General features: G+C 41.4%; 2 protein-coding genes across 4 annotated transcripts in view; one reads left to right on the forward strand and one right to left on the reverse strand.

The window, feature by feature from the left end:
• The window catches only part of LOC139811831 (uncharacterized), a 63,654-nt gene extending 47,229 nt beyond the window's left edge, over window positions 1-16,425 (reverse strand). The window contains exons 1-2 of the mRNA XM_071776257.1: window positions 16,233-16,425; window positions 6,453-6,539 (exon numbers count right to left, since the gene is read on the reverse strand). The gene's annotated coding sequence lies outside the window, so the exon portion shown is untranslated. The remainder of the gene's footprint in view (window positions 1-6,452; window positions 6,540-16,232) is intronic.
• A 37-nt stretch (window positions 16,426-16,462) lies between these two features.
• Fas2 (fasciclin 2) overlaps window positions 16,463-27,305 on the forward strand; it is a 90,319-nt gene continuing 79,476 nt past the window's right edge. For all 3 annotated transcript variants that reach the window (XM_071776252.1, XM_071776253.1, XM_071776254.1), the window contains exon 1: window positions 16,463-16,797. In XM_071776252.1, coding sequence (XP_071632353.1) covers window positions 16,737-16,797 — 61 coding nt within the window. In that variant the 5' untranslated portion in view covers window positions 16,463-16,736. The remainder of the gene's footprint in view (window positions 16,798-27,305) is intronic.

Here is a 27,305-nt window from a genome sequence, read left to right on the forward strand (position 1 = left end):
CAAATGAACCCGGCGGGTGCGCCTGAATGCACCCCATCCGCCGGGGCTCACGGCGCTCCACATCGAGCATACAAATTCGAGTAGCGGCGAGTTTTCAAGTGGTCGATCGCGAGCCGAGGCTCGGATAGCGCTCGTCGCTCGTCCGCCGACCTTCGCGGAATATTGTACGCGGCACACGCCGGGGTTCCATGAATTATGCATATTTTCCGCGATATGAGTGCCTGAGTGATGGCTCGGCACATAGCTTTGACAGGCTGTAAATTAGAATACCGGAAAACCGGCGGAGACGGCCGCGAGCATGCATCGCGATTTCGATCGAAGAAGCGACGACGTACTCGAGTGGTTCTTGAGAATGTGGATAGGTATGTCAACTTTCTCGCCGACAATTTATTTTGGTGTCTCATTACCGTGTGCATACCGCAAAATAGAAAGATTTTCATATTTTCTCATCTTTACCTCTTTTTTACGTGAAATTTGTTATGCTTTATAAATTTGTTCTGTTGTTTTTCACGCAAAAATTGAATCAACGTTGAATTACAGTTAATATGAAGAATAAGTGTTTTTGCCAGCAGAATGATTAATTGCAAAATTAATGTTGATATTTCGCGATAAAATCTATCAAGACTATATTTTCACTGCATAAAAACAGCTTGAATAAATGTATAAATAAAAATAATTAAAAAATAATCGGATGTGTGAGAGGAACAATTGCATATTTTGCAATCTCCGTTCATTCCCGTTAGGATTGAAACGCGACTACCGTTAAGTTCACTCCGAGAGAGTATGCTACATTCCGGAATCGTCATGCGGTGCGCCAATCCGTCAGCTGCGCCCATGACATACGCGGGACAGGCATGAAGCGCACATGTATCGGAAAACGCGACGGAAGGAAGTATACCTACGTAAAATATGAATAAAAAGCGAATAGTACGCTTGTGTTTTTCGCCCGCAACAAATTGGTGAGATATATGTGGATGCGCCATACGACACGTGTACCTCGCATATTACGATGTTTTGGAATTGATCCAAGCGAAAACTAGTCCTCGACCGTTTGTCACGGTTATTCGAACAGCGCCGGATCGTAATATACATTACGAGAGGTAAGGTGGCAAAGTAATAAAATCGCACGCTTTGTTAACGCTTTTGAAGTAAAAATAATTTTATGCTTAATATGGTAGTATATCCTAGAACACTCGATGTTGATTTTAATGAGAGATTTTTAACAAATATTGAGGTGTCAGTATCACGTTTTCGTTATACGAAATTTGTAATCGAACTTCGTGCATTCTATAGTATATAAAATAAATATAAATATTCCATTTCCACGTTACATGCTATCCTCGTGCAACTTCGTCCGCGTTAAAAAATACATGCAATACGATAGGTGCTGTCTGCACACCAATAGTTTAGACACATATTATAAAATATAAAATTCTGTACAATATTCAAAGGTATAACGACACCGCAATTTCCATATATATCACGAGTGTTGACGCTTTTTCCAACAGTTTTAATATCAATATTGGAATATTTTAATGTAATGATACTAAAATATTAACATAAAATTTTTGCAAGCTTCTTTTCGCGAGATAATTTTATATTTATATACTTTCGATGCGTTAAAAACAAAATATCAAAAAATATATAATGACATTTTTCACTACATGAAACATCCCCACACATTCTACCTCTCTTCATCAAATTTTCCGTTGTTCGGTCGTTGTACTCCCGCTTTTTTCCTGATGTATTTTTATCATTTTATCGCATTTCGCACTTTGTCCTCTTATTCAATATATAAGGGATATACTTATGGGTTCTTACAATATTATGCGATACCCTCGTACTCTCCTCACGTTTGAGTAAGATAACATGGAAGCCAGTGTCATGAATATGATGGATATCTACGTACTATAGGTACAGAAAATGCAGTAATGCGCTAGACTTTTGATAGGTATGAGAAACTCTTGGAAAAGTTTGATTAAACCAAGAGATTTTCTAATATTTTGTAACTATTTTTATAGGAAAATTTTTTTAGCAAGCAATACAAAAACAAATAAATATTAGTTAAACTTAATAATAGACACAATTTGAATAAACTTTCAAAAATATTTTTGACAAGAAAAATCACAATAATTACTATAAAATTATTCCCTTTTTTATTCTTTTCTTGCCCTGTTTATTTTATGTATGCGGACCTCGAAGTGATGTACGTTCGCCCGTTTTATGATAATGCATTTAAAAACATACATTGAAAAGCCATTGCCGTTTAACAACATGACACACATACGCACAATAACGTATGCGGCTTTCAATAGCAAATGAACACCGGTAACGTATGCGGATGCTATACGAGCGAGCGGAGAGGACACATCTCAATGATCGTTATTCCATTATTCAACGATCACTTGACCCTTTCGAAGCGTTAAAGAGCTATCGAGTGTTTCCAATTATACGCAAAGCTACGTAATACCGCGCGTAAAAAACGTTTCCGTTCAACTTTAACATCGATCGCAATTCAATGACAGGCATCCATGAACTTTCCAAACGTGTCATTCAAATCTTTCTCTTCAAGCCGTCAACCGTGCACAGGCACAGCTGTTTTATTACGCGTGACGACGATGTCGCGAAAGTTAAAGATATCCGTGAAAGTTTTGTGGAATAAAATACGGAAAATGTCGCTTAAAAAAAGCTCTGATAACAGCGTAGCCCTAACGCGCGGCGGGCTGTCCCGCCTAATCGATATCTTGGCTGCATCTGTCGAATTTACCCTTTCGCAGGTTGAACGTACCATAATTCCGCTTCGTGATCCACCCATGGTGCTTTTATGCCTCCAACCCTCCACCTCATTCCGCCCCTTTGATCCTACTTTCAATCTGTCCAGACAATACTGTAGCATATTGCCGCGTATTATATGAATCATTACGCAGGCACGGCATTAAGCGCATCGGCCTTGAACAAATATAATAAATATACCGGGTGGTCTCGTCCACCTAAGCGCATACCGCACGGACGTGGGCACTGTTAACGCGCCAGACCTTATGGCATCGATGTTTCCGCTTACGCTACATTTGCAGTGACCCCGTCGACATGAATGCACTCGCCTGACAGAGGTACGTATACATATCTGGGTCGAAAGATAACGGTCTGAAATCTCGTAATACACGCGCTCGTCGCACGTTGGGGGCTAATACATGAATCGACTGAGGCGATGAGACCGATCATTCTCAGATCAATTACGAGAAACGTTGAAAACATTTCCGAACAATGACGATATAATGGTTTATTAAAGTGCAAAGTTCGCTCTAATGCGAAATACGTGGGGCGGCCTGCCGGGAGCGGCGTTAAAAATATAGTTGTTACGTGCGAGCTGTAGCAGCGAAAGGTCAGTGGTTTCGTACCCTCCTCCGTCTACGCCTTAACATGTAGTTAAGCGCAGCCACTTTGCAGTTTCGCGCAATAATTCGATATCCTTGGTACATAATGACTCAAAACTCGTTCCACACGCAATCTATAATTCGCGCGTATTCGCGACAGAGTATTCCATAGTTTCTAACTAATGTGCTAGCAATATACGAAATATCAGTGCCGACGTCGCGACGTTGCAATTCGCTACAGTAATCGAAGATTAATTTCATAGCTCAACTTGAATGTTGCCTTTCTATATAGCAAAAGTCTTTCAAGCGTTCTTCCTGAAAAGTATATGTAAACGCGACTGGCACGTTCGTATATACATTTTCTAGACGTTGTAAGACGTCGTAAGACGTTGCATCCTATTTGCAATGTACCGCACGCCACGTCGTCGTCCCGGGAGTAGCGGAAGGGTTGCGAACCGCCGCGCAATAACGTTTCGCCCGCCCGCACGATCGACGCATACATCGACCCGACCCGAAAAATTTGCAACGCGCTCACAGCTCTTTATTCGCTTTATTTCCCCGGGCTTTATCTCCTTCGGGATATCCCTTTACGGTAACATCGCCACAAACGGGTGAATCGATTCGCTGGCAACGGTGTAAGCTTCAAAGCCAATTCGTCAGGCGTGTCTCAGAAATACGGGACGGCGCGCGGCGGTGGCGTCGGCACGAATTCGACGACGTTAACCCAGATCGTTGTCCTTGGAGGTGATCCAGCCGGCTGGGTCGCCGGTTGCCAGGATACCCAAACTCCTGCGAGAGATCGCCGTGGAAAATACGCGACGGGGCGCTTTTTGCACCACCCGCTCGGCCCGAAACGGGATTCAAGCCAGTCAGGCCAGCCTGACGGTGTTAAAGAGATCGTCGGAGGGTTTTCATGCTTCGTAAACGGATAAAAGTACTACTGCCACTCGTAACATGAATGACAAGAGGGATGGGAGTTTTAATGAGAGACAAATTTGTTACCGACCGTTTTTAAATGCGCTTAACTTGATCCTTTCAGTCTATATTTGTCGAACAATCGTGGATATGATCTTTTTTTTTGTAATAGAGAAAAAATATAACGTAATATTCTATAGAGAAAAAATAGAAAAGTTTTTTAATAAATTTTTTCAATGCTGAATATGTACGATAAAAAAATAAATAAAAATAAAAATAAATAAAAATAAAAATTTATTTTCTACCATATCTGTTTTTGTAAATATTTGTCATATAATTTTGTAACATAGAAGTACTTTATTTAGTATTTTTATTTAGTAAACATTACTCTGGCCGAACTTCTATACTTCAGCATGCACATGCAATATCATTACTGAAAACAAACTCTCTGTTACGATACAATGGAAACTTTGTTAAAATACGTAAATACTTTACATAAATTGCGCTTTTTATTATTACCGCTCTCATCACGGTCAAAGTGCAAACTACAATTGCACTTCAACTGCAACACTATAACGGCGAGGATTTCATTGCACTTTGTACGCGTTATTGTGTGGCAAAGTGCACTTGAGAAATTTCCGTCGGGAATTGAGATTTTCCGTATTATTCCGCAATCTATCCTGTCCTATTGCATTCGCAAACATTTCTGCGAGAGTAAAAGAAAAATGTTTATAAAGCAAATATAAAGTTTCGTCTATCGGAGTTATGTCTCTTATTATGGCGACAGCAAAAAATATATGTACTCGGAGATGTAAAAACTACATTATTATTTCATTACGAAATCTTTCATTTTTAACTTTCTATCAATAAAATTAATTTTGAAATAAGAATTTTTGACGGTACAAGAAATATAGATATGCAAAAGATATGAAATCAGTTAGATATATTTTAATACTGCAGAAAAGAAAGTTCTTCGAAATGTGTTAAATTAGTATACATTAAATGCATACGACATAAATTATTTACGAGCCTATTCAAGCAAGCGGATAAAATAGCGAAACTTTCTCTAACTATTTCTCTTGTCGTGGAAATTTAGGTGCATCTCCAGCATTAAATTCTTTCGCGCGAATAACACTTACGCGTTTATCGATGTACAGCACACATGCGCGCGGCAACGTTCGCAAGTAAAAGGGAGATGAAAGGCGCACTTTGTACTTAAGGGAAGGTATATATCGAGTAAATGAGATATAAATTTCCTCTCCCGTTTCGTCGATCATTTATTCGACGGTTCTCGATCGGTCGCGGATGGAGGAGCACGGGCGAGTGCCAGGGGCGGCGTACACTTAAATAAAGGGTCGCCACGTCGCTCATGGACGTCCTAAATAGATGGGCAATGGGTTCTTGAATTATGAGCATCCGTATCGAGTTGGCCTAATGCAATTATCTCTTTTAGAGTATATTGGCTCCATTTGTATATTAAAATTGAGCACGGCCGCGTGTGCCATTGCACTCTCCTATCAGATTCGATGAAATGGACTTTAATTTGAGTAAAAGGCGAACGAAAGAAGCTAAGAAAAGTAGGTGTAGCTATTTCTAACCTTAGTAGCATTATGCATTCCTCGTTAATATGACAGATGCGATATTGGTTAAAAGAGAAGAACTGTTTCTTCTCTGGCATATTTATAAATAGCTTATGAAATAGTTTACCGAAAATTGTGGATAATTTAATTTATCCTTTATTTTAAATTGGTATAATTTTTTTAAACTAAAATCCGTTGTTAAAAATACAAAAAATTAAAAATTGAACGTCGAAGTTATTCCGGTTTTAATTCTATACGGAGTAATTGTCAACTGAGATTGTCGTTTGAAAGAAAGGTGATATCGGAGGAAAAATACAAAATGCTAAAAGTGGTAAATTGAATATGTAGAATGTCGAGATATCGTCTGTATTCTGCATTGTAACTATAGTAAAGAACGGAAAAGCCAGTGTTCCGCAACGCCCGCGGCGTCGCGTTGCAAACGAGAAAATGTGTTCGCAGCTAACGTACAAGGGGAGATCCAATTATGACAGCAAAGCATTTAGCAGATAGCCCAACGCAAAATATAGCTTCTCATCTTTATCATATTGTTACGACGTTTGTATAATATTTTATCTCTGCCTACCTTGTCAGATTCCGTCTGCAAACACACGATGATTTCGAAGTGGTTTTCGTTGTTCCCCGCAAACTCCATATCCGCTATTGAATGATTCTGAAAAAACATTTAAAGAGAATATTAATAAAAATATTGAAAAGAATTGTTTATTTCAGTGCACTTGAAAAAATTCCGGAATAACATTACGAGTATCAACCGAAATATTTTAACGGAAAAATTATATATAATATTAATTGCATATAAAATATAAAATATAAATAAAAGGACTTGTTTATATTAAATTATTATTTAATGGTAGTTATCTTAATATTATTTGCTCAAATAAATCAATTATTATTAATTCTTCTTAATTTTTCAAATATTGACGCTTAAATGAATTTTTTAATATCTATGTAAAAATACGTATTATATATAATACATAAAAGACATTTTTGCACAGAAATATTTCTGTCTATAATATAAAACCATACCGGGATGATCAGAAATAGCGTATGAGCAGCTTTCATGGTATATCGAAAGTCGCACTTTTTATCGGAAAACGTAGGATATGCGGGAAACCTTCATCGGGGATTTACGCCGCGAGTTTTTCACGGTATAGCTATTGATAACCGCGCGTAAGGATGCGGCTCGAGATGCTTTTGTACATTTCATCCGGCCGCAACCAGTAAAGATAGCGGTTTCAGTATAGTGTCCGAGGGTGAGAGGGGTTTCGCTCGCGGTACAAATTCGAGGACTACGGTAATTCCGCAATACGAGCGGCAACGAGGGTAACGAGCTTTCCGCCAGATTATCTGGCCGACGCCGACGCCGGCGAGGGCGGAGGATTGTGTTGGCAACGCGTATCCTTCTACGCCGCTAGCCAGGGAGCACATCGCAGAAAATATCGATCCTCGACTCCGGTCCGGCCTTCGCGGCGTTTAACAAGCGCATTACGTTAGCCCCTTTTAAAAGATCGCACTTCTGACTTCAATGGGCCGTGTAATCGGATCAGGATCGACACAATGCGCCTGTGCCGCGAATGCTTAACGTTCCGCGTCGAATCCATCTGCCCAAGTCTTGCCATCGAGCTATATCCGATGCATATGTCCGGCCATTGCGGCATCACTATGGCATCTTCGAAGACGAGGGCCGAAATGCGAGAAGATCTAAGAATGATATGCGGCAGATATGGGATAATATTACAAACGAAATGATAACCGCGTAATCAATGGGCAGATGTGACCAAAAGTAGAATTTTTAGCTAGTTTTCCAGAATCCCAGAACATATTAAAGTTTGTTCAAAATGTTTATTTAAAAAATCTAATATTTAAAAAATCATGTACAAATTCTAAAAATTATTTCTTATAAAGAGATATTATCGTTATAAATTATATTATCTGGTTTAATAATATGAAGCATGTAATAATAGGATATTGTAGTTAGTTAAGATCTAAATATATATCCTCATCAAAATATTGATTCACGGCTCCTGATTCTCGCAATCCGCATAATACAGAAAATAAAGGATAGAATATTCGCATTACGAAATTGTTTGCTCCTAACAGAAGATTTATTGTCATTTGTCTCTCTCTCCCCCCCTCTCTCTCTCTCTCTTTCTCTCTGTCTGTCTCCCTTTCTCTTGGATATTCGTGATAAGCGAGCTAAATTGTGGACACTGAAATAAAGGCACATTATGCAGGTCGTAATAATTAATACGTTTTAAATACGCAATTATCATGTTTCAAATGCGCAATTCTCAGCATAATTGTCAAGCCATGTCTTTTCCTCATTTATGCACAAAATTAATTCGTTAGTCGTTGAATATTTCGTCGTCATGAACGATCCGTCAACGTCAGCTCGTGCGGCGGTTATGCGCGTTCGAATGAACTGTTAATTATCAGTTGCACTCTGCACGCTTCTCAGAACCATACATCAGCATCGGGCCCTTGGCGTGTCTCGAGCGAAAGCACATTACTTCGTAACGATAATATTTACAGAATTCAGATCGCAGACTCAAGCCTGGTATCGTGAGCGTATTAAATTTGCGATAAACAACGGGTTGCATTGAATAACGTGTACACAGAGCATTTCGAATTTTTGTTATCAGCAATGAAAAAATATCCGGTAACGGTCGAGCCTTTGCGATACCATTATCGCTCACGCGTGATTACAAATACATTTGATAAAAGATGAGATATCGAGAATTTGATACAGCAGTTTTATTTACCAAAAATAATCAAAATTTTTTGATCAAATGGGTCTCATTTTAATAATTCTTATTGAAAGTAAATTTCAATTTAACATTTAATTATTGAGAATTAAACCAGATAGAAATATTGTTAGAGAAATTAGTAAAATATTAGAAAAATTTCCAATTAATCAAAGATTCGGATTACATGTAGCGTTATATATGCAAATTGTAGATTATTCTGTATAAGATTATATTTCCTTTGTTTCGTTAAACTTCAATATACGCATGATTATTTTTCCTTCGATATTCAGGAAGAAAGAATTGTCTATCGTGAAAAGCCGTTGTGTATCTCGCTTGCTTCGTTTTCTTTATAAAATGCCGCATAAAATTCAATAGAGAGTGTTTACGTCGCTGGAAAAACACGAAAGGCGGTTATTCAAAATGAAACAAACGGGCGAACCCATTTTTAGGAAGCTGCGGCGGTAAAGCGCGGTCTTGGCGGTTAAATTATTCACGCCGTTTCATATTAACCAGCAGCTCGCCTTATTCCGTTGAATTTCTCCGAACATTCTCTTTTCATCTGCGAATTACCATAATTCGCTGGCCTGACAGTGTAATTTTTCGTTTAAACATTATGTGAAGCTTCATGTAAGGCGACGGTTTTAATCCACGAGTATTCCATGAACAGAGAGAAACGTCGCGGTCGTGCCGCGACTGCGAGAAGCTAGTGCGTTAAATAAGTGAGCGCGCCTTTCGTGTCCTAGAAGAAATTTTGCAGCAACCAAGCGAATTTGCGAGTCCGCTCCCGGTTCTCCCGGTAACCTGGCTTCGTATCCCGAGATCGGAGTGCGGTTCGTCAATCAGTAAGTTACGAGGGACATTCGGGCTTTACGGGCCCTCATACGTCTCCTTCGTCTTATCGGGGGTGTACGCGGAACGGACGAGAAATAAATCCATCTGTCCTCCTTTTTGCCAAACTCTCCTCCTCTCGTGGCACCGTTCAGACCAAACTTCTGCCTTCCGGCCGTCGCGAAGTGTTTATACTCTCGCCAGGAAGAAGAAAGAGAGGAGAGACAGAGCGATATCCCAAGGTGAAACGCGGACGAGAGAGGAATCAAGAGGCGTGGACACAATGCCGCTCTTTTACGGTAAGAAGCAGGCACCGTCGGCGTTTGAAAGTTTCCCCCTTGGAAAAATATCACCTTCCTGCTCAGGGGACCAAATAAATGTAACTCCGTTACCGCGAGGAGCTTGTCGCGCCTCGGCCTTTTCCTTGGAGAAACTCGGGCTCGATTTCTTCTTGCCTCTCATTTCCTCACGGGAACTCGCGGTAAAGATTGCACTCAGCCTTCACTTATCTAATGGAATCGAAACCGAACTCCTCGGAATTCTAATGACGATAGCAGCTCCACATGTATGCGCGTATTGATATAAACAATTCTTCAAATAAGTGAAGAAGGAAAATGTGTATCGCGATTAGTAAGATGTCGATTCGCAGATGTCGAAACTGACAATAAAACCAGCGATAAATCGATCGATTTGTTGAAAGTATTATTGGAGTGTAACATAATGCTACCTCACTTTTGAAATATCGCACTACGAAGTTTGATCGACGAAACGATTCGACCAACCAATAGAACGCTATCATAACCGCTGATGCAATTTATTTTCTACCTTATGGCGGTAACCGACAGAAAGCGATGTCGTTAGCGACATGTATGTAGGTTTCTATATAGCTGGAAATATTGGACATTTGATCGCAAATTGATCGCACGTTGTTCGTCTAATCGATCAAGGAGAATCTCATCAACTTAAATAAAGAATAAATATTTTTAAAGCGTTTTTTAATATTTAGATAACATTAACGTATTATCACAAGAAGAGCAATACCAGAGGAAGTATAGCAAAACTCATGACCATGTAATTCCTAGTCAGAAATAAACGACCGCGTATTCCGCAGTTACTAATCAATAATGTATTTCTGTCTATAATTAAAATTTTTACGATAGCGATATCGCGTATTAATCTTTGCTGAACGATTGAACGGTAATCACGCTTATTTCGCGGTAAACACGTCGACATCAAACGAGTCCCCTTTGAAACGCACATCCACCTCTTTATTTCCAGCCGCGTTCTCCTCTCGTGTATTTACCTCTGTTGCGTTAACGAGTTTCGCGTACTTTGCCTAGCCTCCGGGGGCTTTTCATATCCCTGTACGCGGTCCGCGGTATCAAAAAACAGCACCGGGGACGCCCCATTCTCTCATTCTTTCCGAGCAGTCGACCGGCCTTCCATCCAGACCAGGACGAGGACGTTGCCGGAGTGTCGTCTTCCAGGCTGTTGCCTCGCCACGATACGGTCTTCGAGGCGTATACCAACGGCGCAACCTCCTTCTCGGCTGCGCGCACCATCTCTCTTCCTCTCTCGCTTTCGTATCTCGGTGCGCTCGTTGCCCCGTATTATCCGCCCTCGCTCGTTTTATCTGTCCCGCTCCGGCTCGCGGATGAACGGCGACGACAGACGCCGCGCCGTTCTCGTCGGTGGAACGAGGCGAAACCCTTTCGAGCAACGGCGCCCGCCTGGCTGCCTGCTTTTCAGGCGCCGACGAACCTGCTCCAACACGAACGCGCACATACGTACGTACAACGCACAAACACGTACACGTACACAAACATTCGCTGCATCGCGCTGGACGCGAAGAAACGAAAGAGAAGAGGATATGGAAGTGAGAATAGCGAAAGCGAGAAAAGGAAATGCGGACGAATAGGACCCCGCCGGATTCATCATTCATTTTCCAAGTCCAAGTCGGCGCGACCTTCCCCTTTTCGCAAGCTCTTCTCCGCTGTGAAATCCCTCCGTCCTATCAATGATCGACCGAATTACAATCAGCACGATAGCGTGCCACGGTTGCAAAACGCGCACCTGTTGGCAGCTTAATCGTGTAAGCGGGTTCAGCGGGATGAGATTGATCGACGCGAAATTGCCGTGGCGAGTACAAGGGCCGTTTGTATTTGTATTTGAGAACAATTAATCGTCGTTAATCCAAACCGCTCGCGAATCGAGTTAGGTGGAAACACAGAGTGCTTTTTCGGCTTCTCAGAGAAATATAAAGTTGCAATGTGACGCAAATGTCAAGCGAAACGTCGTTGCAACGAAGATATAAGCGCATCTTTAAATCGCCGTCGGCAGAATCCAAATTTTCCACGAGATAAAATTACAAGCTGCGTCTCTTCTATCCTCTCTCCTCCCCCCTCCATCTCTCTCTCTGTCTCTCGTAAAAGGTACTATTTCATCTACTTTCTTTCCAGTTGCCTTCCTGAAGATTGATACCGAGAATGATTCATCGCGACCATTCATTTCGCCCTTGCTTTCTTTCGTATTCCTACTTCTTCCTCCCCTTCACCGTCAGAAGTTTTTCCTTTTTACACGGAAAAGGTTTGTCGTGTGTCGGTAATTGTATGTAAATATAATTTCATGTAAAGCGTAAAAATAAGCATTTTTGGGACATCATAACACATAATGTGTGTTATAATTAATTCGATATTTTGAAAAAAGATAATACTTGATATGTGGTACTTGGACAAGAATATACATTTCTTGTGGTGTCAGAAAAAAAAATAAGAACATTGCGAATCGAAAATCTGATTTAGATTAGAAGAACAGGATACGATGCCGTGAATCAGATTTCTGAATTTAACCATTTTATTCTGCAGATTCTTTCATCATCCTGAATCGGACTTCCAGCTCGGATATTAAGTTTCATTTCCGCAAACATCTTCGAATATCCATTAAGTTCGAAAATCTAATTTATATCTTTATATGTATTCTTATTTTTCTACTCTCCTGCAAGAAAATTTTGCCTTTTATTTTCTTTTTATCTGGCTCTTTTATAAATGTATCTGATATTCTACGTCTATATATATGTGTAAGTTGTGTCAACGCAAAGACTCGACTGCATATTAAAACTCGGGGAACGGTAAGCTCTTGGCATATCTCAACTCAGCAATGGCAATTGATGAATTGGTAACTCGATGAAACGAAATATTTCTATTTGTTTATTGTGAAGAGGCCGTCGTCGGCGAAAGATGGTGGAATAAATATTTAGTTTAGTAGCAATCGCTTTTGAAGAGGAACAGAAATGCCGCATCGCTCTTGTCCCTCATAAATTTATCTCTCGCATCTCCCATCTGCCTCTCCTCCCGCTTATTGTTCCTGCGGGCTTTCGGCATCGCTTTTTTATGCACCGAGGAAGATTTAAGTGTTTAATAACCAGCTCGCTCGCAAACCTACTAGAGGGAAAATACAGGCGTTTCGAGGCGTTATTTAGCTCGGCTTTTCAGTCGTTCTGGTATTTTTCTCTGTCGCTCTTATTCATTTAGTCTCTGACATCTATTCTTTCGGCTCGCCCACACTCTCCTATTCCCTATCTCGCTTTTAGTTCCAATGTATGCGAGAATTGTTGATCTAACAAGAGCATTATTCTCTGTTGTTGCAAAGCGCGGCAACAGAAGATTGCGAGGACAATTAGAAAGCAACGGAAACGTGACCGGATGATTTGTTGGCGAATTGATTTTAAAGAAAGCACATGGATTCATATCAATTCATTAAACAATTTTTGCATATTTTTCTATATACTTTATAATAAAAGTAAATGTATATAAGAAATTTAAATTATAATTTCTTTCTCTACAATTTTTTTCACTAATTGAGTTATGCTTGGTTTAAAAAATTTAATGATTTTTCAATTTAAAAAATGTATAGATAGTAATACACAATAAAACTTTTAAAATAATTTGATATCGTTCACAGAAATTAGTTTAAAAACTCGTCTTCTATTCCTTTCTCTCAAGTCATATTTAAGATACTGGAAATAATTGTACCGCGAATATCTTGAACACATCTTGAAGCTTCACGAATCATTAACAAAGTTATTAAGTTGCTACTCAGTTTTGTTATTAAAATAACGATGGCACGGAATATCCATCGTTACGGAAAGAGTTGCGCACTTTGGCGAAACGAGATCCACTTTCTGGTGCTTGCTAAGTCGTCAGAAAACCAGTGAATAGCGTGACGGATTTTCTAGGGCAGCTTTAAGACGAGATAAAACCTTACGCCCTGTTTTAGCAGGCGTCGCGCGAGAATTACGATCTATCATCTTAACAGACGCGGCTCGTTTTATCCCGGACGAATTAGTCGTGCAAGAAGCACCTTCGCCTTCTTACTAATGAATTGTAAACAATGCTGGAGATACAAACTTTAAAATAATGGCGGATAATCGTGGATAACATTTAATTAATTCTGCACGACCTTTCGCGCGGCAATATTCGAAGATTAATTGACCTTTGCTGCAAATTCACGCAAATGTTGCCGCGGTATTAAACGATAGATCCATAATTATGTCTCTCCTGTATATAATTACTCCAAAAACGAGAGCTTACGGCGCGCGATCATATTTGTAACATAATGATGCTTTTACGACAGCTCTATTTTCCCGCCCAGCAATTTAATAAAAACGTTCAATTTTCGACTTAATCGCGTCAATTGTTCCCTAACGAGCCAAGTCCTTTTTATTGCCAGGCGATCGATCAATATACGATGGACGTCACAAAAGGACAACGCGAATGTCACCACTCGACTTCGCGTTACGGGAAAAAGACGTGAGAACATTCCCTGTCCGCAAGATTGTGGCACACTTCGCCTTCGGTGTAAATAGACCGCTGACAAATGATAAACAAGCGAGGCGTCTACTGTCTGCACCTCTCTCGCTTTCCCCCCATCTCTCAGAATCATCGTCGGAAAACACAACTATATACGTTTCCTCGCGTCACGAAAGATCAACCAAGTATCCAACCCGGAAAGCACGCGAGGGCCGGCGAGTTTATTTGAAAAAGGACGGCCCTCTTGAGAGAAAGACGAGGTGGAGATCGTAACCGGTGATGAAGTTTGTATACTTCTCGAAATAAAGGGGGAGGGACACTCGAGAGGCTGCGTCGGAGCAGCGTCACCTTACGAGCTTCGGCTATGACGTCACGTATAACGCGACGAATCGGCGGCCACTTCGCGTGGATCGATCCAGCACAATGTGAGATTAATGAATCATTAGATCTGTTTTTTTTATACCTGAACTAGTATACACTCTCTGTACTTAAAATAAATATCTGTTTGAAATTTGATGAAAACGAAAAGGGACGTTCCAGTGCGGTCCAATGCAGCAATAAAAAACAAATCTATAATAACGTAGCAATTAGCTTCGCTCTCGATAAATAGATTTCCGAACGAAATCTTTGTAAGGTGATGTTTTTGTGCTCGGTAGATATATGATACTTAAATTAAATCAGACCTTTCCTCTCCGACAATGAGACGGGATTGTTCTTTCTCCAGCAAATTGTCGACTTTCCGGTTATTTCCATCAGGCGCGTCTGCGTGTAAACTCGAAATAAGCCACGCCGTTCGCGCGCCGTAAGCTTTCCAAGTAATTGCATACACAAGAGTCGTAATTACGGGCCTATCATTAGCGCCGCGGCAATATTTGCGTGAATTTACAGCACACGGTACAGGTACGCTATCAATCTTCGAGATCTTAAACGAAGACGACGACGACGATCGTCGGGCGCGCGAGGAAAGCTCCTCACCGTGCGTGTCATAAATCTGGTGGGAAGGGATTCGTTAAATTACGACGTTTAAGGCACGTGACATAATGGCGATGAAAGAGGGGTGTATTCGCGCGCGCGTCGACTCCGGCGATTAATTCGCGCAATAACGTTATTAAGAGCCAATCTAAATTGAATCAGCATTCAGATCTACATTACTATATATTACGCTTCATTTCCCTTCTTGTTTAATGTTGTAATCTCACTTCAATTTACTTCATTTCTCCGAAGTTAATAAGCCAACGGTTACTCGGTCTATCAATCTTGCTCCGCGTTGCCCTGCCAAACAGATTAGATAGCGCTCATTTTTTATCACTAGAGTATATTGCATCGATACCTTGTGCGTGCGTGCGTGCGTTCGTGCGTGTGCGTGTACATACACCGCGACTGGCTAAGCCGCTGCCATAAATCGCCGATTTTTGCATATGCGGGCGGGAACATAGAGCGAAACAAATTCCGAAAACAAGATTGCTGTATATATCCTATAAACAAAAATCCCTCGCCGCCGCCGCGAGAGATTTATATTCGTTTGGGAAAGTGTTACGCCCGCGTGTTTACGAGCGTGCGATGCAACGACGTCCGTAGCGGGGAAGATAAATGGCCGATCTAGGAAAAAGTCGATATATGGAGCCCGCGGAGGGTAGCGCGTCCAATATTGGGCCCGTACGTGATGTGAGAAATGTTCAACTAACGTGTACGGTTTAATCCCTAATCTCAAGTAACAAATTACGTCACTTCGCCACGCTTCGCACGCGATTCAATTCTCAATCGAATAATGCTCGAGGTGTACAAGTCGCCGCGTATAGGTAAGCGGGGCGACAATTTCACGATTCGCCATTTTGCGTTGTCATGCCGCCCGGAATTTTGGCGTCGCAATTCGCATCCAGAGTACGGAGACGCGAACTCGTCGGAATCATGTATATTCGTTCGCAGTTAGGAGGATCGAAAGGAGATATGTAACCGACTTACATTCCGGGAATCCCGGTGTCGCAGAAATTCGGCGAAAAACAGGATATTCGAGCCACGAGCGACTCGTACGGCTGGAAGGTTGCGCGAGCGCGCGAAAACGGTCGTCGGTCGTCGTCTTCCCCTCTACCGCGGCTCGGCGTACCTGCCTGCCTGCCTGCCGACACTGCCGATGCGTCACGTGAACGACCGGAGACGGCCGAGCGCGGCCGAAGGTCGTGCCGAGCGCGTACGCGCCGCTCCTCGGCACAGTTCGAGATAGGCCAGCGCGACGTCGCGACGTTCCATCGTAGCCGGTCGAAGCAATCGCTCGAATGCGTCGCGCCGCTTGATCGCCTCGATCACTCTGGTCGATCGTGAGTTCGGGGAACGCGATCCGCGTGTGGTGTCAGTGAACGGGAAACGAGGAGAGGAGCGGAAAGAACGAAGAACGGTGTGGTGAAGAACGAGAGAGAGAGAGAGGACTGTCTTGCTGAAAGAGCGAAGATAGGCAGCGATCACGTCGCGATGGCAGCCCGTCGTGAACGTTCCACCTGCATAGCGATCGTCGTTCTGCTGCAGCTAACAGGTAAGCGCGGAAAGTATTCGCGATAACGCGCCGCGCCGCGCCGGCGCCGGTGCGGAAAATCTCGTCCGTCGTACGTGGAATCTCGCACATGGTTCGCTCGTGTAGTAGGTAACCGTCCGCCCGCACCTCGACGTGAGCCGCACGAAAGCGCGAGAGAGAAAGGTAGACGGAGGGAGAGAAAGAGACGGAGACGGGGACGGGCAAGCGAGTACTACGCTCAGCAGGTGGTTTAACCGTCGCGCGCCGCGTCGCCTCGTTCTGGAATTCGATGTGAAGTTCTGTGCGAAGTTCGGGCACGCTCTCAGCGTCGCTCGCGAATTCGAATTTGAGTTGGAAATGGCGCGCGTCCATCGGCGTCGCGACGCGTCGCGCCGCGTCCCGTCCCGTCCCGTCATGTCGCGTTTGTTCGTTCGTTTTACGGCGGTGCGTCGCGTCGCGCGTTCGTTCGAATTCGAAACGGCCGCTGACCGTTGACCGTCGCGGCCGGTTTGGTTTCGTTCGCGTCCTTTTTTCGTTCCGGCGAGGCCTATAGCGCGCCATTCTTGCAGGATCCCGCGATCGACACGGCGCGGTGGCTTTCCACGTTCACCGGAATGCCGTTTCTCGTGCACGTACGTTCGTTTACGCCGCGGCGAGCGGAAGCGTGCGAGAATTCGTCGGCGATGAATCATTAGCGTTGGCAAATTCGCGATGAACGTGAATCATAACTCGAGAAGTTTGATCGTCTCTGAGATACTACTTTAAATGATACAAAGAAATCTGCAAATTATCTTTGAATACTTTCACGTATATATGGCAGATCAAAAAAGTATTTGTACACTCAGTTTTTTTACAATAACTTTATTCGAAGGAATAATACATAAACACGATTTGTTTCCATAAGTGATTTATTACATACAGTACATGTATTTGTACATGTTTATACATACGTATTTATACATACAGAATAAAATTATTGTGTAAGAAAACTGGGTGTGCAAATACTTTTTTGATCCACTGTAAATATATTTTTTGTACTATCAAATTCGGACATACTTTGAATATATCGCATTTAATTGTCCATACATATTTTTAATGTATCGCATTTAATTGTCTATACATATTTTTAATATATCGCATTTAATTGTCTATATTTTGAATTGTTCTACTGCGAAGTGACTCTCGATTTACGGTCGACACAATTTCAATCTTTTAAATGAGGTTGAAATGTAGACGTAGTTTCTTAGCAGTAGACATTTTTGTCTTTAGTACTGCTTTTATCTTTCCCAGAATTTTTATCGCTTCCATTTGGAAGCTATCCAGTTAAGTAAGCTGTTTGTGTATCTCTTCGAGGCTGTTTTAAAAGAACTTTTCATGATAATAATTTTAAAAAGTTATTTGTCACCTCAAGAGGGAAGAAAGGAAAGAAAGAGAAAAGGAAACGATGAGAGATTCCGCGATATCTAACACTTCGAATAACGTACGTCGCGGATCCATTTACTTTTTTTTCCCAAAAAAAAAAATTGTTTTTCGCGATTTTATTCGAGATACCTCGCGTGATTTTTATCGTACCTTTTGCGTCTGAACGGAAGAAATCTTGGCATTCTCGGTTCTCTTCTCTCGGCAACGAAATCGAGGAAGGCCCTCCGACTTCGCACCTGAACAAACGTCCGTTTCGCGCACCTGTTAAGCGCTCGGGAACATCCCAGGATGCGTCGCACCTGAGAAAGGGTCCTCCGCTAACAATATATCGTGGCCTTTGTGCAAGCCGCAGGAAAAGGGACTCGTGGAAAAAGGGTATAGGTACCTGTGTAAGTCAAGGACGATCCATCGTATCCACGATCACTTTTCTCAAAATTGCTCGCTCGACCTCGGCCGGACTTGGTCGGACTTCTATACCTGCCCGCCGAGGATCTCGTACAAATTGCAGCGAAAGGAGAGAACCGCGTCTTCCTTCTCGAATATTCTCCCTTTCGTTTCGATCGTTCGTTTATGATCCGGCTCTCCGCGAGGTGGTCGTCGCGCGACGCGTCGCGTCTCTCTTTCTTCCTTTCCGTCTTCTCCCGTTCCTTCTCACCGCGGTCCGGTTTCATCGAGTCGCACCGTCGTCGTTTTTCTTTCTTTCCTTTCTTCTCTTCACCCTGTCCTTCCACTTTACGCCGTCGCGTTCCGCTCACTGATATGATTTATAAAGTATGCCTGTGCGAGCGAGTGTGTGTGTGTGCGAAGAACAGAGAAAGGATGATAGGAAAGTACCGTTTCTTAGGACGTTTCACTTTCCAGTCTCACACTTTAGTTGGACGATACCTGTTTCTTCTCGGACATGTCGTTTTCCTTTCTATGGTATAAACCCGGAGACTGAGTACGTGGATTTTAATCGATTTGCGCAACGTCTCAGTAATTTTCGCAACGATGACTAATGATACATGGATTAGTTTAACGCGTTGTAACTGTAACTTTCGTTCATATTCTCTCATTAACGAATATTGAATAACGAATAATCACGAAATTTTCGAGAATTCGAAAAGCAACTCTAGGGCTATGGTCAACGTCACGCTACAAATGCTTCGAAGCATTTCTCTTCTCTTTTCTTTCAATGAAGAAACAAGGAGAAGAACGCTCCAAAGCATTTGTATAGCATCACGTTGACCATAGCCTAGGTATTCAAATTTTATGACATTGTTTTTATTTTGGGAAAGTTTCAAGGAAATAATTTAGTTTAGTTAGCAAATACTTGGATGTATTTGTTTTTTTTTTGTTTTGTTTTTTTACGTGTTTTTTTTTCGTCGAAAGGTCTAAATGCGACATTCATCGATTTTAAATTGCTTTCACGCGAAGGTGCGATGCACACAATAGACAGGTATATTGCTACGTGAGCGGAGAAGCGACGAGAGCGATCATTCTACGTTTTTTTAACAATGAAGACCTCGGGGTCAGTAAAGAAAAAAAGAAGTCTGGTGATGGCTCGACGGATAAAGAGTTCAGCGGGTCTTTCGCAGTTTCCATCGTATAAATTACGACATGCCTTCACTCTCGATCGCGAGCTCTTCTTTTCGACGACGATGGATCGTCTTTCCCCCCTTTTTTTTTCGTGTCGTCTCATTGTCGCGGTCTGTCCGGCGCGCATATAAATTATGGTGGCTGATGTTACGTCTGCGTAATTGTACGGATCTTCGTCACGTCAGTCGGGCACGCTCGTCGTCGAGCCTCCTGGGAAATATTTCTCTGGTACGTCACCGAGACTATGCTCGGCGCGATAGATGCGCGTGTCCACGGAAACTCCGGTCCATCCGTCATTGCTGAACTTCCTCTGGTTCTTCAACGAAAACGGTACCACGAAAACGGAAAGAGCAGTTTATTAAGCTCTCAAAACTTAATTTAATTAATATCGAGTAATAAATAGATATAACTAGGACTTATCGAAAAGCAAAGTGCATTAAAGTTTTTGCTGTACGCCAAGTAGAAGCGTAATTATCAAGATGCTTTGATGTTGAATATTAAGTGACGGCACTGAAAAATGGCCAAAGAATCCGTCATTCATATTAAAGACAGGCTTGAGGGTAATTAAGTTATATCTTGCGTTTTTTGCTATATCCGTCTTTAGTAAGTACCTGTCGCAATATCTGTTCATCAGGATATTCTAGATTGACGAATATATAGTCAACTATTCCGTAGTAATATCTTCAGTCGCAAATTGGGCGTTTCCTATTTTCGATATTTACTGAAATGAGATCATCCGGTGATAATCGTCTTGTTTGCTTCTCGTGATGTTTTTGACTTCTTAGTTTCGCACAAGAAACGATAAACTCGGACGGGGAGCGCGCCGGAAGAAACTTTCGCGAGGGGTTATCGCGTATACACATCGTAGATTTTCCTGCCGCGGCTGGTCGCGTGTCGCAAAAACGAGAGATGAAAGGCGACGGGAAAACCGCCGCAACCGTACCGCCCGTCGCGTCAGCGGTCGGGGCAGTTTATCGTGTCGTTATTCGCGAGAGAGAGAAAGAGATACGCGTTGATTACGGTTATTACGCTGTTCACGCGCGCGATCCCCGGAAAAATGTATTCCGCGGAAACCAGTGGCGGGGCGAACCGGCAACCGGCGCCAGTTAATGAGCCGCGGCGGTTTTTTAACGGACGCCCCGTCACCGTAAAAGCGAGTCGACGCGTTGCGTTAGGGACGACGACGGGGGCGAAAGGATCCTTAACGCGCGTTTCCATTGTCGATAATTAGCGATCCCTCCCTCTCCGGTGGGAAATTTTAGGCGGAAAACTCCGCGAAAATGACCGTTGAGCGTAAATGCGGATCCTTTTTTGGCGGTAAAAATGCCGGACACGCAACAAACGTCTGCCTTCATTTATTGCTTCCGGAACCCGCAACGCGTATTTTAATTACGATTCTTGCACGCTGCAATTTGTTTTACCTCACGGCGGATCTTTTTAATGGCAATGGTATCCACAGTCTGCTGTCCCTTTCCATTATTGTTATTTAGAATTCGTATTGCATTTGATTATTATTTATAACTTTGTTTTAAACTATAGATTTATAGAAAAATGCATATTTTTTTTGTAGAAAAGATGTTAATATATTTTATGTATTTTCTACAATATCCGTTCGCGATTTTAATTGAAAAAGATACGCGATATGTTCTCGTTAATGAAAAAAAAATAGTAATAGCATATAATGCTCCATTAATTTTCGGACGAAGTTTCCATTAATACGCACCATTTGATATATCGATTCGATTGCAACGAGTACTGTTCATCATCTCGATTTCATTTATCTCATGTCTCATGTGATCATCACGTTGCAAGTATTTAGATTTCCTACCGTCGTTCGCGATGAGATTGCGCAAATGAATGCTGCATCGTGAATCGTCAGCAGGAAGTTTTGCTCCATTACGAAGCAACTTGCTTAACCAACAATGGCCAGAAGTCTTTTTCTTCGTCATCTTTTTGCGTTGAAAAAGTATTGTTCTAAAACTGGCCACAGATTTCCGTTTTGTATCTCCAAGAAATCGCACAGTCTAAAATATGTACTTGTCACTTGGTTTTGTCTCAAGTTTTATAGTTGGTTAATCAGATGCATATTATTTTGTCGGGAGGAAAAAAGTTATTATCTCAAAAATTTAATTGTATGTAGTAAATTAGAATATAGTATATAAACGAAACAGACAAAGGATACATGGAGAGAGTGGGAAAGGCATTAGATATACATTATATTAACAAAGATTTTAAAAAATTTATTAAAATGTTTTTTAGTATGTATTATATGACATATAATATAACGTTATTATATAATATTAATATTCTCCTGTATAACATTAATATAAAATTTTTATTTCATATTTTTCTGTAATGACTGGAACGTATCGTAATAATAACATAGCGAGCGTTGTCGAATCGGAAAAATTGTCGAACCCGCCGCCGGGAAGGGTTCGTTGTTCCGTGGAAGCGCGAATACTCCGTTAAATTGCTCTCGAACTCGCGTGAATTATCCTGCAGAACGAGAGCAGCAGTGGTTATCCTTGGTAGATCGCAAAGTGACGCAAGGCTTAATGAGGTAGTAAAACTCGAGCGCGTGGGCGTTTTTCAAGATAATAAAAGATTGTGTGCACGGCGTCGCAGTTTGTCGTTGCAATTGCGCTCTTGCACATGTTTAAAGCCATTACGAAAATTTCTCGCCAACATCAATTTTCTAATTTTTTTCATCTAGGAATCCGTTTAAAACAGAACGAGTTTTAATATCGTATTTTATTTTAAGTAAAAGTGCAGGACGTAAAAGTACATGACTTATTGTTAGTAGTAAAGTTGTGTAAATGTCAAATATATCAATTCTAGAAATGAACATTTTTGTCCCGGAAATAAACTTTTAAAGACGTTGAAAACTTATCTCATAAACAACAAGAATTGTTATGTAACATTATTTGCGATTTGATATCTATACAGATCATAAAATGCCTACGTTTTGTACCGAATAGTTTAGTTATAGTTATACCACGCGAATGTTATACCACGTGAAGTGTGCGTGATATTCTCGCGTAGACTCGCGCAATGAAGACGTTTACGCCTAATTGAATCACGCGTAATTGAAATACATGTTTTCAGTGCAAACGTTTGCTATATATCCCAACCGTCTATAAACAGAGTCCTCCTTTTTATCATACAACGACGTGCGTCTATAATATCGATTGCATGGTCGATATCGGCAAACACCGCCATAAGAAAAATAGCGTACCACCTGCTCTCGTTTGCGTAGCGGGAGCAAACTCGTCGAACTCTCGTCTGCCCGGGTACCGTCGTGTCTGAAAATCCGTTTCGATATCTTATCACTAGTATCACGACATCACGACATCGCGACAAATGCGGCGTTATCGAAGACACTTCAGAATCAATGCTCGCACACAACTTGGGGAATTGTTTGAATAAAAATAACAACATCAATAAATCTATATACATCATGTATATACTATAATACTAATAACAATAAAAGATCCAAGTTAAACTTCAAAATAACTTTAAAATCCAGTTGAACTTTATATAAAAACGTTATATTTAAGGAAATTATAAATGTCTCTGTTTGTCGGTTATGATTCCAATAAAATAATGTACGTAAAACAGTAATGCGCATATAATAGAATAACAATATATAATAATTGTTTGCTCATAATCAAGTATAACAAATGTTTACTGTTAATTATTGCTATTGTATAATCGCGAATATACATCTCGCATAAATGCGCATACGCACACACGCGCATACTTTATACCATTGCAATTACTAATTAGATAATTGAAATACATCGACGTTCGCCACATTTCGCCGTCACGGTCGTGCTCTTATTGCTCTCACGATCGTGGAAGTATATCTCACTGTGGGAGAGAAATACATCTTACTGCCGTTCTTCCTTTCTTCTTCTCTTTCTCCTCTTCTTACATGCACCTTATATGCCGCTTATATTACTCAGATCATACCCGCTGCAATCTTTCCGCCCGCTGACTCGTATATAATTGTCTCTTCTTATAGAAAGATCAGGTTTGATATCAATAGTGGTTGATTTAATCACGAATTTAAAGGAACATGAAGATGTCCTATAGTTGACACATCTCTCTCCCTGCTCTTATCGTTATATTGCGAAACGCGAATGTCGATTTATTTCGATGACTAAACATTTAGGATTGCATCGTGTTATGCAATAACATAAATGACGGTAAGTGACGCTCGAAAGTCACGAACTGGAAGAATTTTAGTTTACGTAACGCTAGATAAAATAAAACAAAATTAAAAAATTAACATCTCTTATGGATTCAAAATACTTAACTATTTGATAATACATCATTTAATTTTAGGTTGTATGATATGTCTCAATATTAAGCATGTTGTCGTTATAGAAAGATATCCCAATAATCAGTTTTTTCTCTTCTTTTCTCTCTTTCTCTTTCTCTTTTTAATAAGTTTGCAGTCACCTTTCTATTCATAACGGGCAGAAATTGAACATGCTCGCACAGTAGAATGCATGAATGAGATCTCGGGATGCTTCTTGTTCGGGCAGCTATACAACGTCGAGATGAATGAAACGTTCTGTTGCATTGCGTATTCAACATGCGCGCAATCGAGGCACGAGACCAGTTAACGACTCAAAGGATTCGGTGACGTCACTAGGATTAACTAGCTAAATACCAAACGTGAATTAAACTCGTATGCCCACCACCCGCGCTTCGTCGTCGCTGAAGAAACAGCGAGCGCTAAACTTAAAATAACAGTCCGTGTTATTCAAATTTCGTCTCTTGAAAAAGAAAAATATTCTCTCTCGGTCTCGAGAACACACAGTCGATTACAATCATTTGTAAGAATAATAGACACTGATATAATTGTACAGAAATATTTTCAGAACCGAAATAGGGATGCGTGTCACTATTTTAACCGATCATTAGATAAGTCTATCTCTATTTTAAACTTGCCCGACTTCTCGTGTCTATATTCAGGTATGTAATTAAATTGATACCGAGATTAATTTATGTTGATACCAATGCTGCTCGATGTTCGACTGTGAGCTTTACGGGGGGTCTCGATTAAACTTTCATCCAGCCAAGGGTGAACTTTCGGTTTTACATTGTCGTAAAATGCCGCATACGAATGCCCTTTTCGGTAGAATAATTCAGCGAGCGCAGTCCACCGTCGAGTCGCTTTTACGATCGGCCGTTCATAAAGGGGACAAATTACAATGCCGCGAGGCGTCGGCGTCGCATCGCGTCGCGTCCCGCCGCGGCTTTTCCCGTTTGCGGAATTATACTTAAAAGTCGTTTTCGCAAAAAGGAAAAGACCAAGATAAAAACATATCGTGGAAATAGGGTTTAATTAAAGTATCTCGACCGTCCAGATGGCGGACCGTTTCGGCATGCGCTTATTAAAAAAAAACCGAGCAAACTTCGTTTTACTCGGAAAAAAAAGTTCTCGAATGAATGCTCGAGAATTAGCTGCGCGTCGTAATTCGATTTATCATGCCGGATTTTCATTAACTAAATTATTTTTTTTCTTGAGAACCGTTGGTTATTAATGCGCAGGGATAGATTTTTTTTAAAGGAAAGATTATCCGCTAATTGAAAAATAAGAAAATTATAAACGTATGCAAAAATAAATATTTACCTTACGACTATGATTTATCATTAATCGAGAATAAAATATAGATTACATTTCGGTAATTATTTCGGAATTATATCTCGTGATGAATTTTAGGATCAGTCGAGCGAATTTAGCTCCGCCGTTTGCGGCGTTTCCAAACGTCGGGGAATCCGAAACTAATAATCGTCCTTGTTTCTGTGCTGGCGTTTCGAAACACACGTGTGCGTGCGACTGACCGATACAATCGGATTCGAAAAAGCTCATCAAAGCGGTGCTGCGTCGTAAAGCACTGTGATTACTAAGCGGAACAAAACCGACGTATATCACCTGCATTCGTTAAATATCGCCCAAGCTATGGAATCGAAGCAAATTTTTTTCTTTAATTACAGTGCTTAATTAATTTTAACGCAATTATTAAATTGTTTCGAAGTGTACCAGTAAAATTCAAGCCTTTTCTTAAGTAGATGTCACATATCTACAATATTATATTAACAATTGATAATCAACTTCAAGTCAACTCTAAGCTTAGAGTCTCTAAGTAAAAGGAAGTGTGAATATCTTTTATTTGATCCACCATATGACATGTACGTGGGATTCGGTCAGAAATACGCGGAAAGGAAAGAACGAAAGAAACGGCGGTGCACGCGAGATATTTCCTTTGGAATGAGAGGGTAGGATCGAGGAAGAAAGGGAAGAGGGTAAAAAGAAGTGGTCCCCATACCTTGGCCGTTTTTGTAAAAACCTGTTCTGGTGTTCTGCCTGCAACCTGCCTCATGCACCTGCGCGGACAAAGAAGACCTTCTTTCAACGTCTCAACGGACCACCTCGAGCCTCCCCTTTGAGTCATCGCCTAACTACCGTTACATCGGGTGTCTCACAAATTACCAATCTCACGCATGAGTTAAAACTGTTTTAAAATTATATCGTAAAAGGAGGAAATGCCAGAAACTGTAGCAGTATATATTTACGGGATAGAATTATAAACTTTGACGAAACGTTCGCATCGACGAGTAAACCACTATAGAATTTGCACATAAACTCCGTGGCATTAGTAGGAATTAACAGATATTACGGAAATGGGAATTAGCGCATAAATATATTTGATACCAATGAATTATCCTTTCATTTTGCGGGAAAGATCGATTGGAACAATTTGCGTGTAAATGTATTTTACAGAAATTATTTAAGAACTTCTCTTCTGTAAGCAACCGTCAGTTTAACGATGCACTATTTTGTGTAATGTTCCCGTGAGTTACCGTTTGATACCTGGATGGTAACAGAAATTGGTACATAAATTTTTCGTTGGCAGTTAATCCCTCGGTTTGAGCCGACTCGTAAAACCGAACTCGTTAAATTCATGCATTTTACAAAACCGTAGAATCCGCCGAGAGCATGTTTGACACGAACGGAAGTCTCGAATCGCCCATTGGTGCGGAAGCCTTATTTTTCTCGCGATAGTGAATGGCTTTACAGTTATTTTACGGAAATCGAGATTTACCGCTAGCTACGGCTACGCGCTGGCTTTGTAATTTTTTGCACGAATCTGCTTTTAGTTTCCTGGCCAAGCGTCCTAGGCATTCTTGCTCTCTTCTTATTCTAGAGAGACTACGTGACGACGATCAGGGGGAAAGAGTAGCTCTCATCGTCTTTGTGCCCGGCTATCCACCTTGCCACCCGACCCTCTAATGGGAGTTAGGGTCCGTCATTAAAGCGATAGGTCGGCCGTGACTCCCTATAGCTGCTCGGCCGCGCTTCCGTTAGGTTCGTTTTCGCGTGAACTGGATTAGAACGAGCGTTCGAGCCAGGCCTGGCATCTCGGGATAACGATCCATGGGAATTGGACTAGCGGGTTAAGGTGGTGTAGTGGCGATAACGATGACGCCGAATCCGATGATGGCGCTCGGATTTC

This window comes from Temnothorax longispinosus, chromosome 4 (assembly GCF_030848805.1).
Source record: "Temnothorax longispinosus isolate EJ_2023e chromosome 4, Tlon_JGU_v1, whole genome shotgun sequence".
In the NCBI taxonomy this organism is placed as follows: Eukaryota; Metazoa; Arthropoda; class Insecta; order Hymenoptera; family Formicidae; genus Temnothorax; species Temnothorax longispinosus.